The sequence below is a fragment of the Arctopsyche grandis genome, chromosome 4 (assembly GCF_051622035.1).
Source record: "Arctopsyche grandis isolate Sample6627 chromosome 4, ASM5162203v2, whole genome shotgun sequence".
NCBI classification, from domain to species: domain Eukaryota; kingdom Metazoa; phylum Arthropoda; class Insecta; order Trichoptera; family Hydropsychidae; genus Arctopsyche; species Arctopsyche grandis.
Window position 1 is genome coordinate 29,302,392 of NC_135358.1, and position 16,980 is coordinate 29,319,371.

Genomic DNA, 16,980 nt, shown 5'->3' on the forward strand with positions numbered 1-16,980 from the left:
AAAACCACCAGCTTATATCCCTCGTATCATATGACTGCAAAACCTCCTAATAAAAATAAAATAAATAATTACTTATATGTAAAACCGTCCCTGAATAATATTATATTAGGTACATATAATATAATAGATATGTATGTCGGACTTAATAAATTAAAACATGACTCTATCCCGAAATCTATAGAAATATATGTACAATTAATATGTACGTATATAAATACATTTTGATGTAAATTTAGCATATTTTTGTGTCCAACAAAATTTTAATTACGTGATAGTTTTAGTTAAACGACAATACTTTGTGCCTTGCCGTGCCCTGATACGTGTCTCTGAGTCGTTTCGTTCTTAAATGACTATATTATTATTATATATTTTTGTAAAACAATGGCGTGTTTAATTAAGCCTTTGAACAAAGTTTGTTATATTTACGATTAACTAATTAATTAATTGCTCGAAATCCAACGGTTCGATTCGGTGCAAATCAAAGATGGGTCAAAAGGGAAAATGAATGTTGTAATATTTTCCATGAGTACGAACGTACACATTTTCTTAGAGGTTTGTACGAACTTGTTTTTTGGATAACCAGATTGGAAGCACGTGAATGAGTCAAGGAATTGGTTGGCTGACTCCAAGTCGTTTAACTCGGAAGGAACGACCACCAATGAAGTTTAGCTCGATAGAATAAAAAAAAATAATGTTCATGAATAAATAAAGGAGTGGGGAATTTACCTTCGTAAAAGGAATAATTTATTGTAAGAAGATAAAAATAAATTTCTTAAAATTCAACAGAAAATCATTTATTTAATAAAAGAATCATTTAGGCTCATTGCAATTATGTAAATACCTCTAAGCCCGAATTTGACCAACGGGTTGTATCGTCAGTTCCGTTATCTGAAATTATTTAATAAATATTAGACATCGATAATTTTACTTACATACATAATATATGAATGCATATTGCATGTGGATGCTTATTACATTTGATTGTCAGGTGACTGCAACAATTGCCATGCAATTTAAAATATGTACAGGTACTACGTACACGTGTTACCCGATTACGATATGGTTGCGTGCGACGACCACGTAAGTGTTTTGAATGGTAGTTTTATGCAAAAATAATAGATGTCACATTTAAATAAATGGATAGTTACGTTGTTAACTTGCATACGACTTTGACCGATAGATATCGCTAGCACACACATACCACACATAAACAAATACAGCAAATTCTTGATTATCCGTGCTTGATTATCCATTTTTTTCTTATGTGATTATGAGACGCGCCGATTGATTGCGACCATACACACGCTTGTTATTTGAAACAAATGATGTCATACATAAGTGTTTTTCGTTCCCTTTTTAAATGTAGTTTATTATTGCGCTTTTAATCAGCGAAGAAGTAACAAGTGCGTGTATTCAGAGCAGATGTTTTCATAACATACGTATGTTTAATTATTTTCAATTGCTGATGAATTCTGCATCGAATTTCGAGAGTATTTGAAAATAGAAACTGTGCAACCCGATTAAATTTATAATGCAGATGAAACAGGCCTGTACTGGAAGTGCTTGCCGACAAAAACGCTGGCTTTAATGAGAGAAATGTCCGCTCCTAGACATACATACATCGTCCAAAGAAAGGATAACTGTCATGTGTTGCGGAAATGTATCAGGAACTCACGAAATGAAACATTTCATGATTGGGAAAGCAAATAAACCTCTATCTTTTAAGGGGATTGAAATGAAAAATCTTCCCGTCGATTATATTATAGTCAGAAAGGGGCATGGATGGACAGGGAGATTTTTGAATATTGGTTCAAAAAGAAATGGGGACAGAAATCAGTATTATTATTAGATAATGCTTCTTCTCATCCAAACGAAAGCATATTGAAAACAAACGATGGACTTATGGTCACTTATCTGCTCAACTATGAGCGTCTGTCTTTATAAATAATGAATATTAAAATTATGAAACAAAAAATTGTGTTGTAAATATGATATTATATTCGAAACCAAGTCAAAATTTGATGATTCGGATTATCCGTGTTTTTCAATCATCCGTGCCCTTTCTCTCCAGCATTAGCTCGGATAATCGAGAGTGTACTGTATATACATATTATATTTTAGTCGAGTCTTACCTGGACGCGTTTAGGAGTGCTCAGGACGTATAAAATGGCATCTGTGACATCTTGGGCTTCCAGAGATTTCTTCGGAGCAGTTCCCAACGGGACGTTCTCGTCATAGTCCAGACCCATTATTTCTGCTGCTATTTTTTGGGCCATCGGCGTGTGCACCGTTCCGGGACTTATGCTCTAGTTATTAAGTATTATTAAATAATTAATATGGATCCTTTGAGTATTAATTGCCGCAGGCTTAAGAAATTCTCACCGTAACCCGTATTCCAGAATTGCTCCTCAAAAGTTCATATCTTAGGGATTCTGTGAGGGCTGTAAGTGCGTGCTTACTAGCCGCGTACATTCCGAAGTTAATATTTGACGGAACGTAATGACCGGCAATGCTGAAAATATATCGTTTTTATTTAAAATTAATATTTATATAGAAAACAAAAAAAAACAATTTCGTTTTGATACTGACCTGTTAATATTGATGATGTTTCCGTTATCTCCTCTTGACCTCATATACTTCAATGCCTCCCTGCAACTCAAGCTGACTCCTATCACGTTGGTGTCGAACAGCGATTTCCAGTCGAAGACATCACCGTCTGAAAATTAACTGTGCGGTAACCATAATTAGAAAATAAAATATTTTAGGTTAGGTTTGTATACCTGCAACTCCGCACATTTTCAATACACCGACACAGTTGACCAAAACGTCGAGTCCCCCTAATGTGCTCGAGATCCATTCGAACGTCTGTATAACCTGTTCTTCTACGGTTATGTCACATGCTTTGGGGTGAATAGTACCACTGGAAGATGCTGCAATATCCTATTACGAGTGTGAACAATGAAAAAAGGAAGTAGTCGGCTTAGTAAAAATAAATAATAAATTTTAACGATTACTCACTTTCATTTTGTCTAGTCTTCGTGCGATGGCCACTACGACGTAGCCCTTAGCAGCCAGTGCTAGGGCTGTAGAAGCTCCTATACCGGAACTAGCCCCGGTGACTACAGCCACCTTTGTAGCCGTAGATCCCATTACCTTGCTATGATCCATAAAGAGCTGCTTCAACGATATATAATATGGATGTACTATTGGTTGTGTCTATTTTACACTCCTCGCACCGGCCTACAACACATGTTCATGTTCATGTAAAAAAATAGACTGTTAAAAAATTAGTCGACCCACTCGCGTTTTAATACAGATAGTTGGAAGAATACAATTATAATATATGAATGTATGTATACATACATATGTATGTATAAACGTATTTTGCTGACATTTTAACAATAATACTGTTACATCGATAAAAATCTATTGCTACGCGTCAGCTCAAATATTTCTTTTCATTATTTTTAGAATTTGCTTCGGTTTCATTAAAGATGGCTGTTTTTTTTTTATTTTTTCATGATATATGATATATGTAGTATGTACTTAAATTTATTATTCATTTTCATGATATGTGTACTTAAAGATATATTATAAAGTGGTTTTTAATATTTTATGTACAAATATCATAAAAAAAATGAAAAAAATCGTCATGATTCTTAAAACAATTCATTTTTGATTTCTTGTGTAAAAATAGAAAATATATAAAATGAAATACATACATTTATCCGCTATAAATCTTATATAGAAAAACATGTTAAGCAGAGAAAAGCGAGTGTCTCGACAAATGCACTTGGTATAGATCAGTGGTTCTGAAGTGAAATTTTTACTTTGGCCGTACAATGTTTCGTGGTTGTACTAATTTAAGCCATTTTTATTAAAAGCATTTATTGAGTTTGTTTAAGTAAGAATCAAATCGATTGTCAATAACGCAAATTTATTAACAGTTCGTAAAACTAACAAAATGGTTGCAAATGTATCATGGGATTCATTGAACCATGTTCTGAATTTTTTGTCATCTGACTTTCGTCTCTTTCACAGATTTAAGGAATTTTTGAGCGGAAAACATCGTCAAGCGGACCAATGAAGATATCTAACTAATTGTCTAATAACACAAACGCTAAAAATGGGTTTAAGAAAACTAAAAAATAAAATTCGGATGTGACCAATCCATGACTTTATCTATGTATATGAAGAATATAAGAAGGTTACAAAACAAAATTCGATATTGAACCCTACAGACACATTCACACATACCGGCAGCATTATGAAATACTAATAGCTATGATAGCATTTTCGGTACAAATTGAGCTCAAATGTATGGAAACTTGCACAAGACAAAAGTTCTACTTCCGGTTGTCAGATTTTGTCCAAATTTTTTATTACTCAAAATCAGTATCAGTATTATACACAATAAATATCAAGAAGATTAAAATAATTTAAAAGGTCAAAATAAAATAATGAAATTTTGTATAAAAAAAAAATACTACTTCCGGTTTACGAATTCTGACCTAAGCCTTATCAGCTCTAAGTTAGTACATAAAGAATACAAATATAAATTTTCAGCTTGATACGCTCGGGGGTGTAGACAGAATCGTGGTCACAACATTTTTGACCTTTCTAAACGGAAAAAATTCCTCTTCCGGTTTATAAAATTTAATGATTTTTTTTTATTTTCATCATATTGATACAAGAATAATATTTGAATTTTTTCGTCAAGAGCACGCATCTCAAACGGGTGGAAAATAATAGTGGAAGAAAAATCGAACAAGAGTAAACTGCCATTTCCGGTTGACGGAAGTTTACCAAATTTTATAAATAACTTGGTATTAAACAATAAATTTCTAGATATGAAATTTCAGTTCAATAAACCAAAAGGTTTTTGAGAAAAATATAAAAAACCTCGATTCTCTAGAGTAAAAGTACTACTTCCGGTTCAGGTAAAAATATTTAAAAAATATGAGGGTATAAAATTTATAATTTCTATTACATATAAAAAAAATTCAATCCGATTCAGTTAACGGTTTGGGAGAAAATTGAATTCAAAAACTTAGAAAAAGGAGGACACCTATAAAGGGAGGTAACATTTCCGGTCAACTTAAAAATTTGAAAAAAATTTACGTCGTATCGATAAGACTTTCAGTAACCGATACTAAGTTTAAGTTCGATAGGACTAACGTTGTTCAAAAAATCCCCAAAATACACAGAAACACACACACACATTTTTTCTAGATCATGAAAACGTGATCAGTAATCGATTCTGAGTTCGAATCAGTCAAAATCTCGAGTTGGAATTTTCGCATAATCACAAAACTTCATCTATTGTTACTATGTACATAGATAAAGTAAAAACAGCCAAAGGCGAAGAATTGTAACTAAGAATGAATTGTTATCACTCGATGATAAAACGATACTTATTTATGTAAATAAAGCGATATATATGTAAATGACCTTGTACCAGTATAGAGCTAGTGTGACTGACTTAGCCTGTTCTTATTACAACAATTGGAGAAACGTATGTATTATTATACAATATATCTATATAGATGTTGAATGATCAACTGCTCAATTGCAACTACATAACTGATCGAAAGAAACGACCACTTATTTATCTTTTCATAACCGCACACCGTGTCCTGTAAATTATGATTAGGTTTTGGATAATACACAATTTTTATAAAACTAAATAATAAACAAATATGTATCACACATTTGTATAAGAGCGGCTTATCAATTTGAACTAGAGCAGAAATCTTTTACGATAAGTATTTAATCTTCGAATTGAAATTATCGCTGCTGAGATATATTAAATTGTATTTCACAGTGAAAAAAATATTTATATATTATTTGGTTATAAACTAAGTGGAGTGAAGATTTAGTTGAATTTTCAAGCATTGATTATTTAATAATAGTGAAAAAATTGTATACACCATGTAGCATTATTGTTCCAATAAACGAGGCGGTAGCTGAAATTTAGACATAAAATATTTGTGTTCGATAAAAAAATATATTAATTTAATCTATCTTAATTACCTAAACTTATATTATATACATATATAAATAAATTTACTGGAGTCTTTCGAAACAAAATTACTGGTCGAAATTATCGATTAATATATCATATATATAAAGACGGTAATCTGTATGTGTGTGTGTGTGTGTGTGTGTGTGTGTGTGTGTGTGTGTCCAAACTCTCTCCGAACATAATGAATGAATCGATAAAAATCGATAAATTCATTTTTCGACGAGACGACTTTGTCGCGACACGAACCGATCACCCCAATAGCCTGAATATAGGTCTAAATTGAGCTAATGGTCACGGACATCACCCCAAATCCAATTCTTCATTTCGCCTTTTTTTTAAAAACATTAATTGAAATATTCCTTCTCGCCATATAAAAATACGTAATTTTAATAATTTCAATTAGCGAGGTTTTGGACCATTTTTTATATATTTATTTTCAATTAAATTAAAATTATAATTTAAATTTAAATTATTTATATTTTGACGATATTCGAGAAAAAAATTGATTTCATTCACCGCGGGCGCCGGGAATTGAACCTCGGACCCTCCGATCCAAACGCAATGTCCTCACGAGCCCGCGCCGCACGCCATATCCTCGCCCAGAATACATGTTGTAAATACACATCATATGTATGTATATGCACGTAATTTGTTATGTGTAATAATAATATTCAACGTTACGAGGTCAATGACCGTTTGTGTATAATCGGAAAATATTACATTTTGCTAACGTTAACTTTAAGAATTGAAAATTATTACAAATAAAGAATTGAAAACTATCTATGAGAGTCTACGAAAATAACGGTTCTGGTTCCAGATTTTTTTTTTAGTTTTATACGGGTATATAATAATTTTATACCCATGCGATGATATTTCATCGGGCTATTCACTAGTGTTAATATATAGATTAATATATAATTGATACATAAATACAATACTATTTATATGTAAATACATTATTTGAAGATGCCGAGCATATCTGTTCTCGGAAACCCTGAAGGTCTATGGAACAATTATTTAATTATCAAGCAATTATTTTATTTTTAATAAAGAAAATAATAAATAACATTTAAACATAAGTTCGTTGCAACGCACGATATTTATTGAATTTGTAGATCTTCTGGATCTTTGCGATTCTCAACCTTTTTGCCTTATATTGGATTTTTAATTTTAAAAAGTCCCGCCCCGTGAACTCTCGGTTAGGAATTGCTGATCCAGAACAAAGAGTAGTAAATCTTAAATTTATTTATAAACCTTATTAACTCTATGTTAGTAGGTACATTAATAAATAATATAAAATTTCAAAAGAGATTTTCTATGTATGTAAGGTTTAAAGGTTTGTTATGATCATCGAAAACAAATCAAAGTACTAAGATGACGACGTCGATATCGTCGAATATACATCTATATTTTTTTTCGATTCAAATAAATTTAATAAAAAAACAAATTAATGTTTACTATTAAATTGTTTTGCCATGTTTAAGCTGTTTATATTACAAATACCGAGCGAAGCCGAGTAAAACCACTAGTAAATAATACAAATATAAATTTTCAGCTTCATACGTTGAGGGGTGTGAAAAAAACAGTGTGGTCACAACATTTTTGACTTGTATAATAGGAAAAAATTCCACTTTTGGTTTATTAAATTTAATGATTTTTTTTTATTTTCATCAAATTGATACAAGGATTATACTTGAATTTTCTCGTGAATAAGCACACATGTTTAAGGGGTCGAAAAAAACTGCCAGTTCCGATTGACCGGTGCTCACCATATTTTTTTACTTTATTTTATACTAGTTGTTTAAACCGGCTTCGCTCAGTTTTTGTAATATAAACAGCGTAAGCATGGCGAATTTAATAGTAAATATTCATTCGTTTTTTTTTATTAAATTTATTTGAATCGAAAAAAAAAAACGACTTGTCGTCATAGAAATTTTGACTTATTTACTAAATTCCCAACCAAAGATATAAGTATATGTACATATATATTTACAAATAAAGTCTCTTTCGAAATTATATATTAGATATAACTTGGCGTTAAGCTAAAGCCTCTACATATATATGAAATTGAAGTAAAAGTAAAATGTACTTCTGGTTGAGGTAAATATATATTTAAAATATTAGGGTATTTTTTTGATTTAAAAATAGGGTAAAATATATGATTTATAATTTCTAAGTTTCAGTTCGACAGGACTAACGGTGTTCAAAAAACCCCCAAAATACACTGACAAATAGACACACACACATTTTTTCTATATCATGAAAACGTGAGCAATAATCTATTCTGAGTTCGAATCAGTCAAAATCTCGAGTTCGTATTTTCACATGATCACAAATCTTCATCTATTGTTACTACGTACATACATACATACATGGATTAAGTAAAAACAAGGTATGTTACTCAAATAACATATGTATGTACATGTAAATCCGTGAGAAATTTGAGTTACATATAAATATTTTTTGTAATTACGCCATATGATTATATATACAATATGTGTGTATGTATTACGGAAAAAAATAACAATTAATTCCCTTCAACAAGTGGTCGTTCGATTGATCTTGATTATAAATATGTACAGATACGACTACGTATGTATGTATGTGTGTATGTACATATGTATATATAACAGTACCGAGTGGGATTATGCAGCTTAATCACCATTTGGACGCGACACGAGTTGCTTATCTCTTATTGTCCATTCGGGAATTGGTTAGAATAAGTTGTGGTTAAAACAATGGAGAAGTGGGTTGGAAAAGTAGCTGTGGTAACTGGAGCCAGTGCTGGAATTGGCGAAGCCATTGCTAAAACTCTAGGAAAACATGGTTTGACAGTAGTCGCTTTAGCTAGAAATGAAGATAAAATCAATGTAAGTTATTATACCTATTATAATGATTTAATACTTGTATGCACATATATTATATGTCGTTTGTTTGGAATTTATTAACAATATTCAAAGTTCAAAATTATCATACATTCCGTCTTGATATTAAATTGTTTGCAATCGCTATCTTATACGATCGCTGATAGCTACATATATATGTGCATATACATATATTTTTTAACAATTTTTATTTTGCAAGAATTATATTATTTAAAATAATTTTTTTACGAGCATTTCTCATATACAAAATCACATTCTTTTTTGTTTCATTTATTTTACGATGAATAATATTCAAGTAGTAATAATGGCCAATTATTCAAATAACGAATAGCTAAGAATCGAGCGAATAATTTGAATATATCCGGTCGAGGGCTACAATTGAATGGGTTGCTTTTCGGTTTCAGCGTTTATCGATGATGAGCAAAGGAAAAATACACGCTATAAAATGTGACATCCAGAATGAAAAAAGTGTAATTTCCGCGTTTAAGACAATCGAAGAAAAATTCGGCGGAGTGGATATTTTAATTAACAATGCCGGAATATTCAACTCGTCTGGATTGATCGGTAAACATGTACATATTATGCAATTTATGTAGTAATTTTTATCAACCATACAATTATATATAGACGGCTCTTCAAAATCATGGAAGGATATCCTTGAAACTAACGTAATTGGATTGTCGATTTGCAACAAGCAAGCTCTGAGAACCATGAGGCAAAGGGGAGACAATGGACACATTATAAATTTGAACAGGTATAATCGATCGTCGTGTTGTTTTATGCATCCAGTTCTTGTATTTATAGCAATTTTATTTATAGCGTGGTCGGTCACATTGTTCCTCAGAATCTTGCACAGAGTTTAGGCATGTATCCACCTAGCAAGTTCGCTGTCACTGCTTTGACCCAAATGTTGCGCGAAGAACTGAGAGCAATTAACAGTAAAATCAAGGTTACGGTGAGGAATAAGCACATATTATAGATGCAGTTTTATGCCGCTGTTAGGTATGCATGTATCATACTAGGCTTTATATTTTTTCGATAGAGTATAAGTCCAGGATTCGTCCATACGGATATGGGATTGGAGGCCTTTACCGCAATATTTGATGCCGCAAAACCAGACATGGACGTTGATAAAACTCCTGCTGGTTATCTTTCTGCGCAAGACATCGCAGATACAGTTGTGGCTGTGTTGAGTTTTAACCTTAACGTGGAGGTAATTTTCATTTTTATTAAATTAATTGTGATTAAATAGAATGACACGCGGATTCCGGTTGGCAGCCTTGTTATTTTATATATAATACTTGTTGTGAGAATGCAGTTGTAAAATAATTGCACCATCAAGACTGCAGTCATTCTATCATGTTGACGTGAAATTATCGCAATTCTTTTCATTTTCACAGGTTCAAGAGCTAACCGTTCAAAGCAGCCAACGTGTAAAACAAGTAAATGCATACTGAAAGTACCCGAACAATATCCATGCAGACTATGTATTATAAAATTTATCATAATATATATATGTTATATAAAGAATTTGGATTGTGTGTAAACAGACTTTCGGAATATTTTAATAAATTCTAGTTCTTAAACTAGCCAATCTTGTATGATTGTGTAAATATACATATTTATATACATATTTTTCATGGCATTTTTATATCTTGCTTCTCGTACTCACACGCTGATGAAGATATGTATGATTCAGTGTATTTAGTATGTACATATGTATGTGCTTAATTAACTTGAAAAGAAAATACCTGAATTATTCCAGCATCTACAAACTTAAAATTCGATACAAACTCAAAAATGAGCATGTAAATAATAATGAAAGGTCAGAAAACTTTTTTTTTGTTAATTACTTAATGATCAAGTAATCGATTATCAATAATATACTATAATGACCAAGCTAAGCATACAGTTACTGACCAAATAAATACAGATCATTAAAAAATTTAATCAAAGATAGAAATTAATTCAGAATTCAGATAAGGCGTAGCTTATCATATGTATGTATGTAGGTAGATTTTTTTTTTATATGATTTCGCATTGCGTTAATAAGAAAAAAAGTAAACATTTTGAGAATTCTTACATACATATATATACATATGTATGTATGTGTAATCAAGGCGATTTTAGGCTTCTTCATTTACAACGTGATTAGTAATCAGCAGGTGCATTGAGTCTGATTGGACCTGATAAATGTTTGAGATAAACATCTCGATAATCCGCGAAGACGACATAATTATATCTTTAAATCGAAATTAAATTCTTTCGGACTCATATATGTATGTGTATGTAGATGTGTCCGACATAAAATATCGATTTTTACGTCATATTTGGATTATGAATATTTTCGAAAAGCCAATAAAATTAATTGCCACTTTTATCATAAATAATCACAATGATGCATATCAAGTTTTTTATTGTGCAACAGTACATGCAATGATGATGTATTTTATGAGGTTTTTCAAGATAATCGGATCTGTCATAAATAATTATTGACAATTGGTGAACTCAAGGGCGAATATTATAAACGGGCAATAAATATGCAGGCACATATAATGACGTTAATCCATCTGATGTCAGTTTTTCAATTTATTTACTCTTAATAACCATCTCCACTATCTGAAATGTACAAAAAATAAACATTATACCACAAATACGATATTTTCCATATCTTGTATACACAAAGATAAGATGTTATGGGCATACCTCTACGTTTTGTGGTAGACTTAATATTGAAATGATTGCTTGAGACACATCTGTGACTGCCAAATAACCAGATGGCGGGGCTTTGAAATCACATTGAATATTTTTGTTCAGATTTGGTACAGGATTCATAGAAGCATCCGTTGCAACCAATCCTGGACTGATGCTCTAAAATTAATATTTAAAGAAAATTTACCAACTCGAACCCACTGATTGTATTTTAGTATGAACGACTTATTGTTTAAAATACCGCGACTCTTATGTCACTGCCCAAATTTCTTAGATCATTTCTCAAACATTGCGTGAGAGCAGTGACAGCATACTTGGTTGCTGTATACATTCCTAGATTTGGAGTAGGTGAAATTCGGTGACCAGCAATGCTAAAAAATACAATAGTTTTGTTCAATATGTTCTATATATGGTTCTGTTATTTATTGTAATTAAATCATTACCTATTGATGTTGATTATGTAGCCGTCATCTCCTCGTCTCCTCATTGATTTCAAAGCTTCTCGATTGCAAATGTTCATTGCCATTACGTTTATATCCAACATTTCCTTCCACGATTCTGATTCTCCATCTACGTTATGTACATGTGTTTATTCAGACTTTGTCGGTTAATTTAAAATTAATGTAATAAGATGATAAGATAATCAAGTTTTTACCCACTAATCCGGAAAATTTGGAAATTCCTGCGTTGTTGATCATGATATCAACACCACCAAATTGTTCTTCGATTAATTTGAATGTTTCAATAATGGATTCTTCATTAGCAACGTCGCAATTGAATGAATGAATTTTTGTGTGATTCTCTTTTATGAAAACCTAAAAGATTCGTATGCTTTTTACCAACATAATAATGATTTATATTTTTAAACTTTTATACAAAAAAAAAAATACCTGAAGTTTAACATGTTTTCTAGACAGTCCAATGACTGTTACTCCTTGTTCTCCAAGAGCTCTGGTAATTTCAGCTCCCACCCCAGCACTCGCTCCAGACACTACAGCAACTTTTCCCTTCCACCGATTCATTGCAATTATTATTTCTGTTATTAAAACGTTATAAAAGTATGCCCTACAAGTAACAAAATGCTACTGACGCTATCTACATATCTACCAATTTATATGTACATATAATATATTTGTTTCATGTGACTTACTATATCTGTAGATAATCAAATTTTAAATTTTATCTCATTTTTTTTTAGATTAGCGTCTACGGAGTTATTATAAAAGTAATTGTGTTAAATTAAAAAAAAATCAAACGTATAAAATGTGAGATTATTTTATTATGCAAAATTTTATATAAAATCCTTGAAATTCTTTTATATAAAATCCGTATTTGGTTATTCGATCTCTTCCAGTCGGTTATTTATATTAAATACATATGTACATGTGTATTATATATAACACACGGCCGTAGCAAGGATTTTTTTTAAGGGGGAAGGCTGAAACACAGGTTCGGAATTTGGAAAAGGCGTTGAATTAAAATATAAATTTGTAAATTCAACTTTGTTTTTCCGTTAATATGTTCTTCAATGTGTACCTTTTATAAAATTTAACAGAAAGCAAAAATAAAACTCTCTTAAAAATTTTATTAATAAAGGGGGTGGGCTGGCTACGGCCGTGATAGTATGTACATACATACATATGTCCATACACATAAAGTGAGTAAATTATTTTTGTTATAAAATTATACGATATTGGATTTAAAATTCATTGCATGTAATCAAGTTTTCCGATGCTCTCCAAGGTTAGTTCTTGTATCTGAAATGGTAATGCAATTTCACAGTAATTACACGAAGATTTATTATGTCCATTTTTAAATAAATTGATTTACCTCAATGTTCGGGTTGGCTGTGATTATCATAATAACCATATCGGCCAGACTCTGGGCTGCCAAATATTTATCAGGAATTGTTTGATCTACAGATGGCAAATCAATATTCAAAATACTTTTTAAGCCGTTTATGGCCATATTTGTATGGACAACACCTGGACTCAGGCTCTGAAATTATTATAATAAAATCTGTTATAAGTTAAATGAATAGACAAAAATCTACATTTGTAAAGCATTTGAATTATCATTGTATTAAAACATTTGATGCATTTGTGATCTGCTTTTGGAGTTAAAAAAAGAAGAGAGGTTATATGAGCTTTTCAAAAGGTAGATAAAAGGTTATTTGCTGATTTTTTAATTTAAATTCATACATGTATGTATGTATCCTGGGTGGGGAAAATGCTACAATGCGGTTTGATGAGTAAATAGTTTTCTTTTTAATTTAATGAACCAATTTTTTGTTGTGTTGTTATTCATGTACATATATAGTAAACAAATTTTAGAAGATTTATCAATCATAACTTCATGAAGGAATAATCAGAGTAATTATTCGAATTTTATCTTTAAAATGGGATTATTTTGAGGCAAAAAGTCCACCGTCACCACATGATAATAAGAAACGGATGAATGGTTTGTCGTATCACAGAAAAATATGTTTTATATTAATAATAAAATCTTATTCTGACATTTGACACACTCTGTGTAAATTCGTTATACATATGTATGTACGTAGTATGTATCAGTGGCGTGCCATGAAAATCTCTCTGTTTTTGTCGCACAGCTTTACTTAAGTGTGCGCGAGCAGGATACAAGGGGATTCAGTTTGACGTCACCTAGTCCCCTTGTATCCTGCTCGCGCACACGTAAGTAAAGCTGTGCGACAAAAACAGGGAGATTTTTACAGCACGCCACTAGTATGTATGTATGTACATAGCTACTAAACATATTATTACATTCATGCATACTATTAGGTCGAAATCACGCAGCGTGGGACGTGGGACGTGGGTTTTTTTTAGATAGTTTTAAACATATAGAAAAAATATATGCCGTTCATGGTATCATACCTGGTACCGTCTTTTCAAAACGAAACATTTGAGCTGTTTCGTTGAAATTCTATAGTAGTGTTTATCCTTGCTTGACAGTGATCGTTAGCAATGTATCCCATATTTGAAGAACTTGTCGATACACCGTTATCGATCACTGTCAAGCAAGGATAAAAATTTACCGAAAATGGTCCAAAGGGTCGTTTTGGTATATGTATATCACTGTCAAGCAAGGATAAACACTACTATAGAATTTCAACGAAACAGCTCAAATGTTTCGTTTTGAAAAGACAGTACCAGGTATGATACCATGAACGCCATATTTTTTCTATATGTTTAAAACTATCTAAAAAAAACCCGCGTCCCACGTCCCACGCTGTGTGATTTCGCCCTTACTGCACTTCAGCAAGATTTTGCCCACTTTTATAATATTATATTTAATTCAGTGAGTTGGTCGTTCTTCAGAAAACCTCTGACATTTTCTACAAAAATTTTACATACATACATATGAAAGCATATATGTATGTACATATAGACATATAAATATACGTACGGTTATTTTAATTTTGCTGTTCTTGTTTCTTAATTCAGCTCTTAAGTATTCTGTGAGTACTGTTACGCCATGTTTGGTCGCAGCATACATACCGAGTTTGTCTATGCTGTTCAAAATTCTGTGTCCTGCCACGCTGTTTAAAATTAAAAACAAATCAATAAACGAGTATTAGACACGTGTAAAAATACATAAATAAGTAGAACCTATTGATGTGTATGACGTGGCCGTCGTCTCCTCTTTTTCTCATAGACTTCAAGGCTTCTTTGGTACAAATAGACAACGCTAAAACATTGGTGTTAAGCGTTTGGGCCCATTCTTTCGTTGAACCTTCTGCAATTACATGTACATTATTAGTATTTTGTAGGTTGATATATCAACGAGTAGTTTTGGAAAATAGTCGAGTGCTATTTACCCACGAGACCTGACATGCTCAAGACACCAGCATTGTTAACGAGCAAATCTACCCCACCGAAACTTTCCTCGATATAACGAAAAGCTTTCACAATTTCATCCTCGACTACAAGATCACATTTGACTGCGTGCAATTTTCCATTGGTCGTAACAGCCAATTCCTGCAAATATCATTTATGTATACACATACACATACATACCTTCAAATATATATATTCAATATTGTCACGAAATAAGTAACGAGTAAATAAATAAAAACCTTGATTTTTTCGGATCGTCTCGCCAAACCAACGACGATCAATCCCTTTTCTGCCAAAGTTTTGCATATGGCAGCTCCAATCCCCTCACTGGCTCCAGTAACTACGGCAATTTTACCGACCCAACGTTCCATAGCGATATATATGTAGGTATAATATTTGTGTTAGCTACAAGATATTAAAGATATCTGACCATCGCAAGCGAACGATGTGGAATAACCTGTATGACGATAGTGTACCTGTTTTATATACTTTTTACATATAAATACACTGCTATGTACATATACATGAAATGAGGATTCTGTTTGCTTGTAAGTGGCGTGTTTGTATTTTACAGTTTATATTATTTTAAAGGTCCACTACTTGTTGGAGTCCTATTCTCAATTAACATATTAATTGCTCTAAAGTTATTAATATTTTATTTCATTTATGTATGTATGTATGTATCCATACAGTAAATACACATTATATTAAATAATAAAATTACAAAATGTAGGATGTATAATTATTATTTAATATAAATGATTATAATGATGTATAATAATGTGAGTAATGCCGAACGGTTGTTGCACGTGAGTGCTATAGTGTTAATAGTTGGTACCTCAGAATGCGGATGAACGCTGATTGGTCGGTAGTATCGCAGTATTAGAGTGCCGGCAGTCTATGTACCATGCTTGGAACGATGTAGCTTGATTTGGCTGTATATTCATATACGTAAATAAAAGACTTAGAGTCGCCTATCATTTCTTCACTCCACGATGTTCCCTTACAGAATCCCACATGGCATGTGGGCCCCACTATCTGTTAGAAAATATGGGCCCACAGTAAAATTAAATAACTTTTTAACTACTTCACGTGTGTAAAAATTTATAGGATATTGCACCTTGGGACCTAAAGTTTGGGTATTTCAACAAAACAAATTTCTTACGATATACACAAACAACTAATACCTGCTTTAACAGCCCAAGGATCGGTTAACTTTTTTTATTAGGCTCGAAATGTAAGTTTCAACATTTGCGTGGGCCCTTTCGCTGGGCCCATTTCTAACCTCAATATTATGTATGTTGTTATGTACCCTGCTTATCACTCTAGTTCCCACAGTATCAAATGTACTTTTCACACGCTCATATACGTGAATAACAAGACTATAAAAATTCCTGTAATAGGATATTCAGATAACACAGGAATGTACCCAGCCCATAAGATAACAAATCATTTATATAGATCGCCATTCGATCGCATTAGTCAGTCATCAACATCGACT

The 16,980-nt window shown here is 32.0% G+C and overlaps 6 protein-coding genes across 8 annotated transcripts in view; 3 read left to right on the forward strand and 3 right to left on the reverse strand.

The window, feature by feature from the left end:
• Window positions 1–16,980, forward strand: part of LOC143911118 (lysosomal dipeptide transporter MFSD1-like) — a 356,706-nt gene that overhangs the window by 243,874 nt on the left and 95,852 nt on the right. The window lies entirely within an intron of this gene.
• The window catches only part of Hs3st-A (Heparan sulfate 3-O sulfotransferase-A), a 218,540-nt gene that overhangs the window by 175,297 nt on the left and 26,263 nt on the right, over window positions 1–16,980 (forward strand). The window lies entirely within an intron of this gene.
• Window positions 716–5,684, reverse strand: LOC143911124 (farnesol dehydrogenase-like). 2 transcript variants are annotated; one of them, XM_077429885.1, is made up of 7 exons: window positions 5,452–5,582; window positions 3,019–3,240; window positions 2,781–2,940; window positions 2,590–2,716; window positions 2,383–2,512; window positions 2,133–2,306; window positions 716–888 (listed from the first exon to the last, which is right to left on the reverse strand). In XM_077429885.1, exons 2-7 carry the CDS (start codon window positions 3,166–3,168, stop codon window positions 844–846), a joined length of 786 nt encoding a protein of 261 aa, XP_077286011.1. In that variant the 5' UTR covers window positions 3,169–3,240; window positions 5,452–5,582; the 3' UTR covers window positions 716–843. The 2 variants fall into 2 exon arrangements, with proteins under 2 accessions (XP_077286011.1, XP_077286010.1); XM_077429884.1 differs by having other exon boundaries at window positions 766–888; window positions 5,459–5,684.
• On the forward strand, window positions 8,677–10,542 carry LOC143911125 (farnesol dehydrogenase-like). The gene is made up of 6 exons (XM_077429886.1): window positions 8,677–8,895; window positions 9,315–9,474; window positions 9,538–9,664; window positions 9,730–9,865; window positions 9,953–10,123; window positions 10,311–10,542. Exons 1-6 carry the CDS (start codon window positions 8,764–8,766, stop codon window positions 10,365–10,367), a joined length of 783 nt encoding a protein of 260 aa, XP_077286012.1. The 5' UTR covers window positions 8,677–8,763; the 3' UTR covers window positions 10,368–10,542.
• LOC143910294 (farnesol dehydrogenase-like) lies at window positions 11,272–13,269 on the reverse strand. Its single transcript, XM_077428700.1, has 6 exons — window positions 12,513–13,269; window positions 12,278–12,437; window positions 12,066–12,192; window positions 11,864–11,993; window positions 11,617–11,781; window positions 11,272–11,529 (listed from the first exon to the last, which is right to left on the reverse strand). Exons 1-6 carry the CDS (start codon window positions 12,642–12,644, stop codon window positions 11,500–11,502), a joined length of 744 nt encoding a protein of 247 aa, XP_077284826.1. The 5' UTR covers window positions 12,645–13,269; the 3' UTR covers window positions 11,272–11,499.
• LOC143910293 (farnesol dehydrogenase-like) lies at window positions 12,883–16,821 on the reverse strand. Its single transcript, XM_077428699.1, has 7 exons — window positions 16,318–16,821; window positions 15,719–15,936; window positions 15,461–15,620; window positions 15,252–15,378; window positions 15,049–15,181; window positions 13,453–13,620; window positions 12,883–13,379 (listed from the first exon to the last, which is right to left on the reverse strand). The coding sequence occupies exons 2-7, from the start codon at window positions 15,848–15,850 to the stop codon at window positions 13,329–13,331; spliced, it is 771 nt and encodes a 256-aa protein (XP_077284825.1). The 5' UTR covers window positions 15,851–15,936; window positions 16,318–16,821; the 3' UTR covers window positions 12,883–13,328.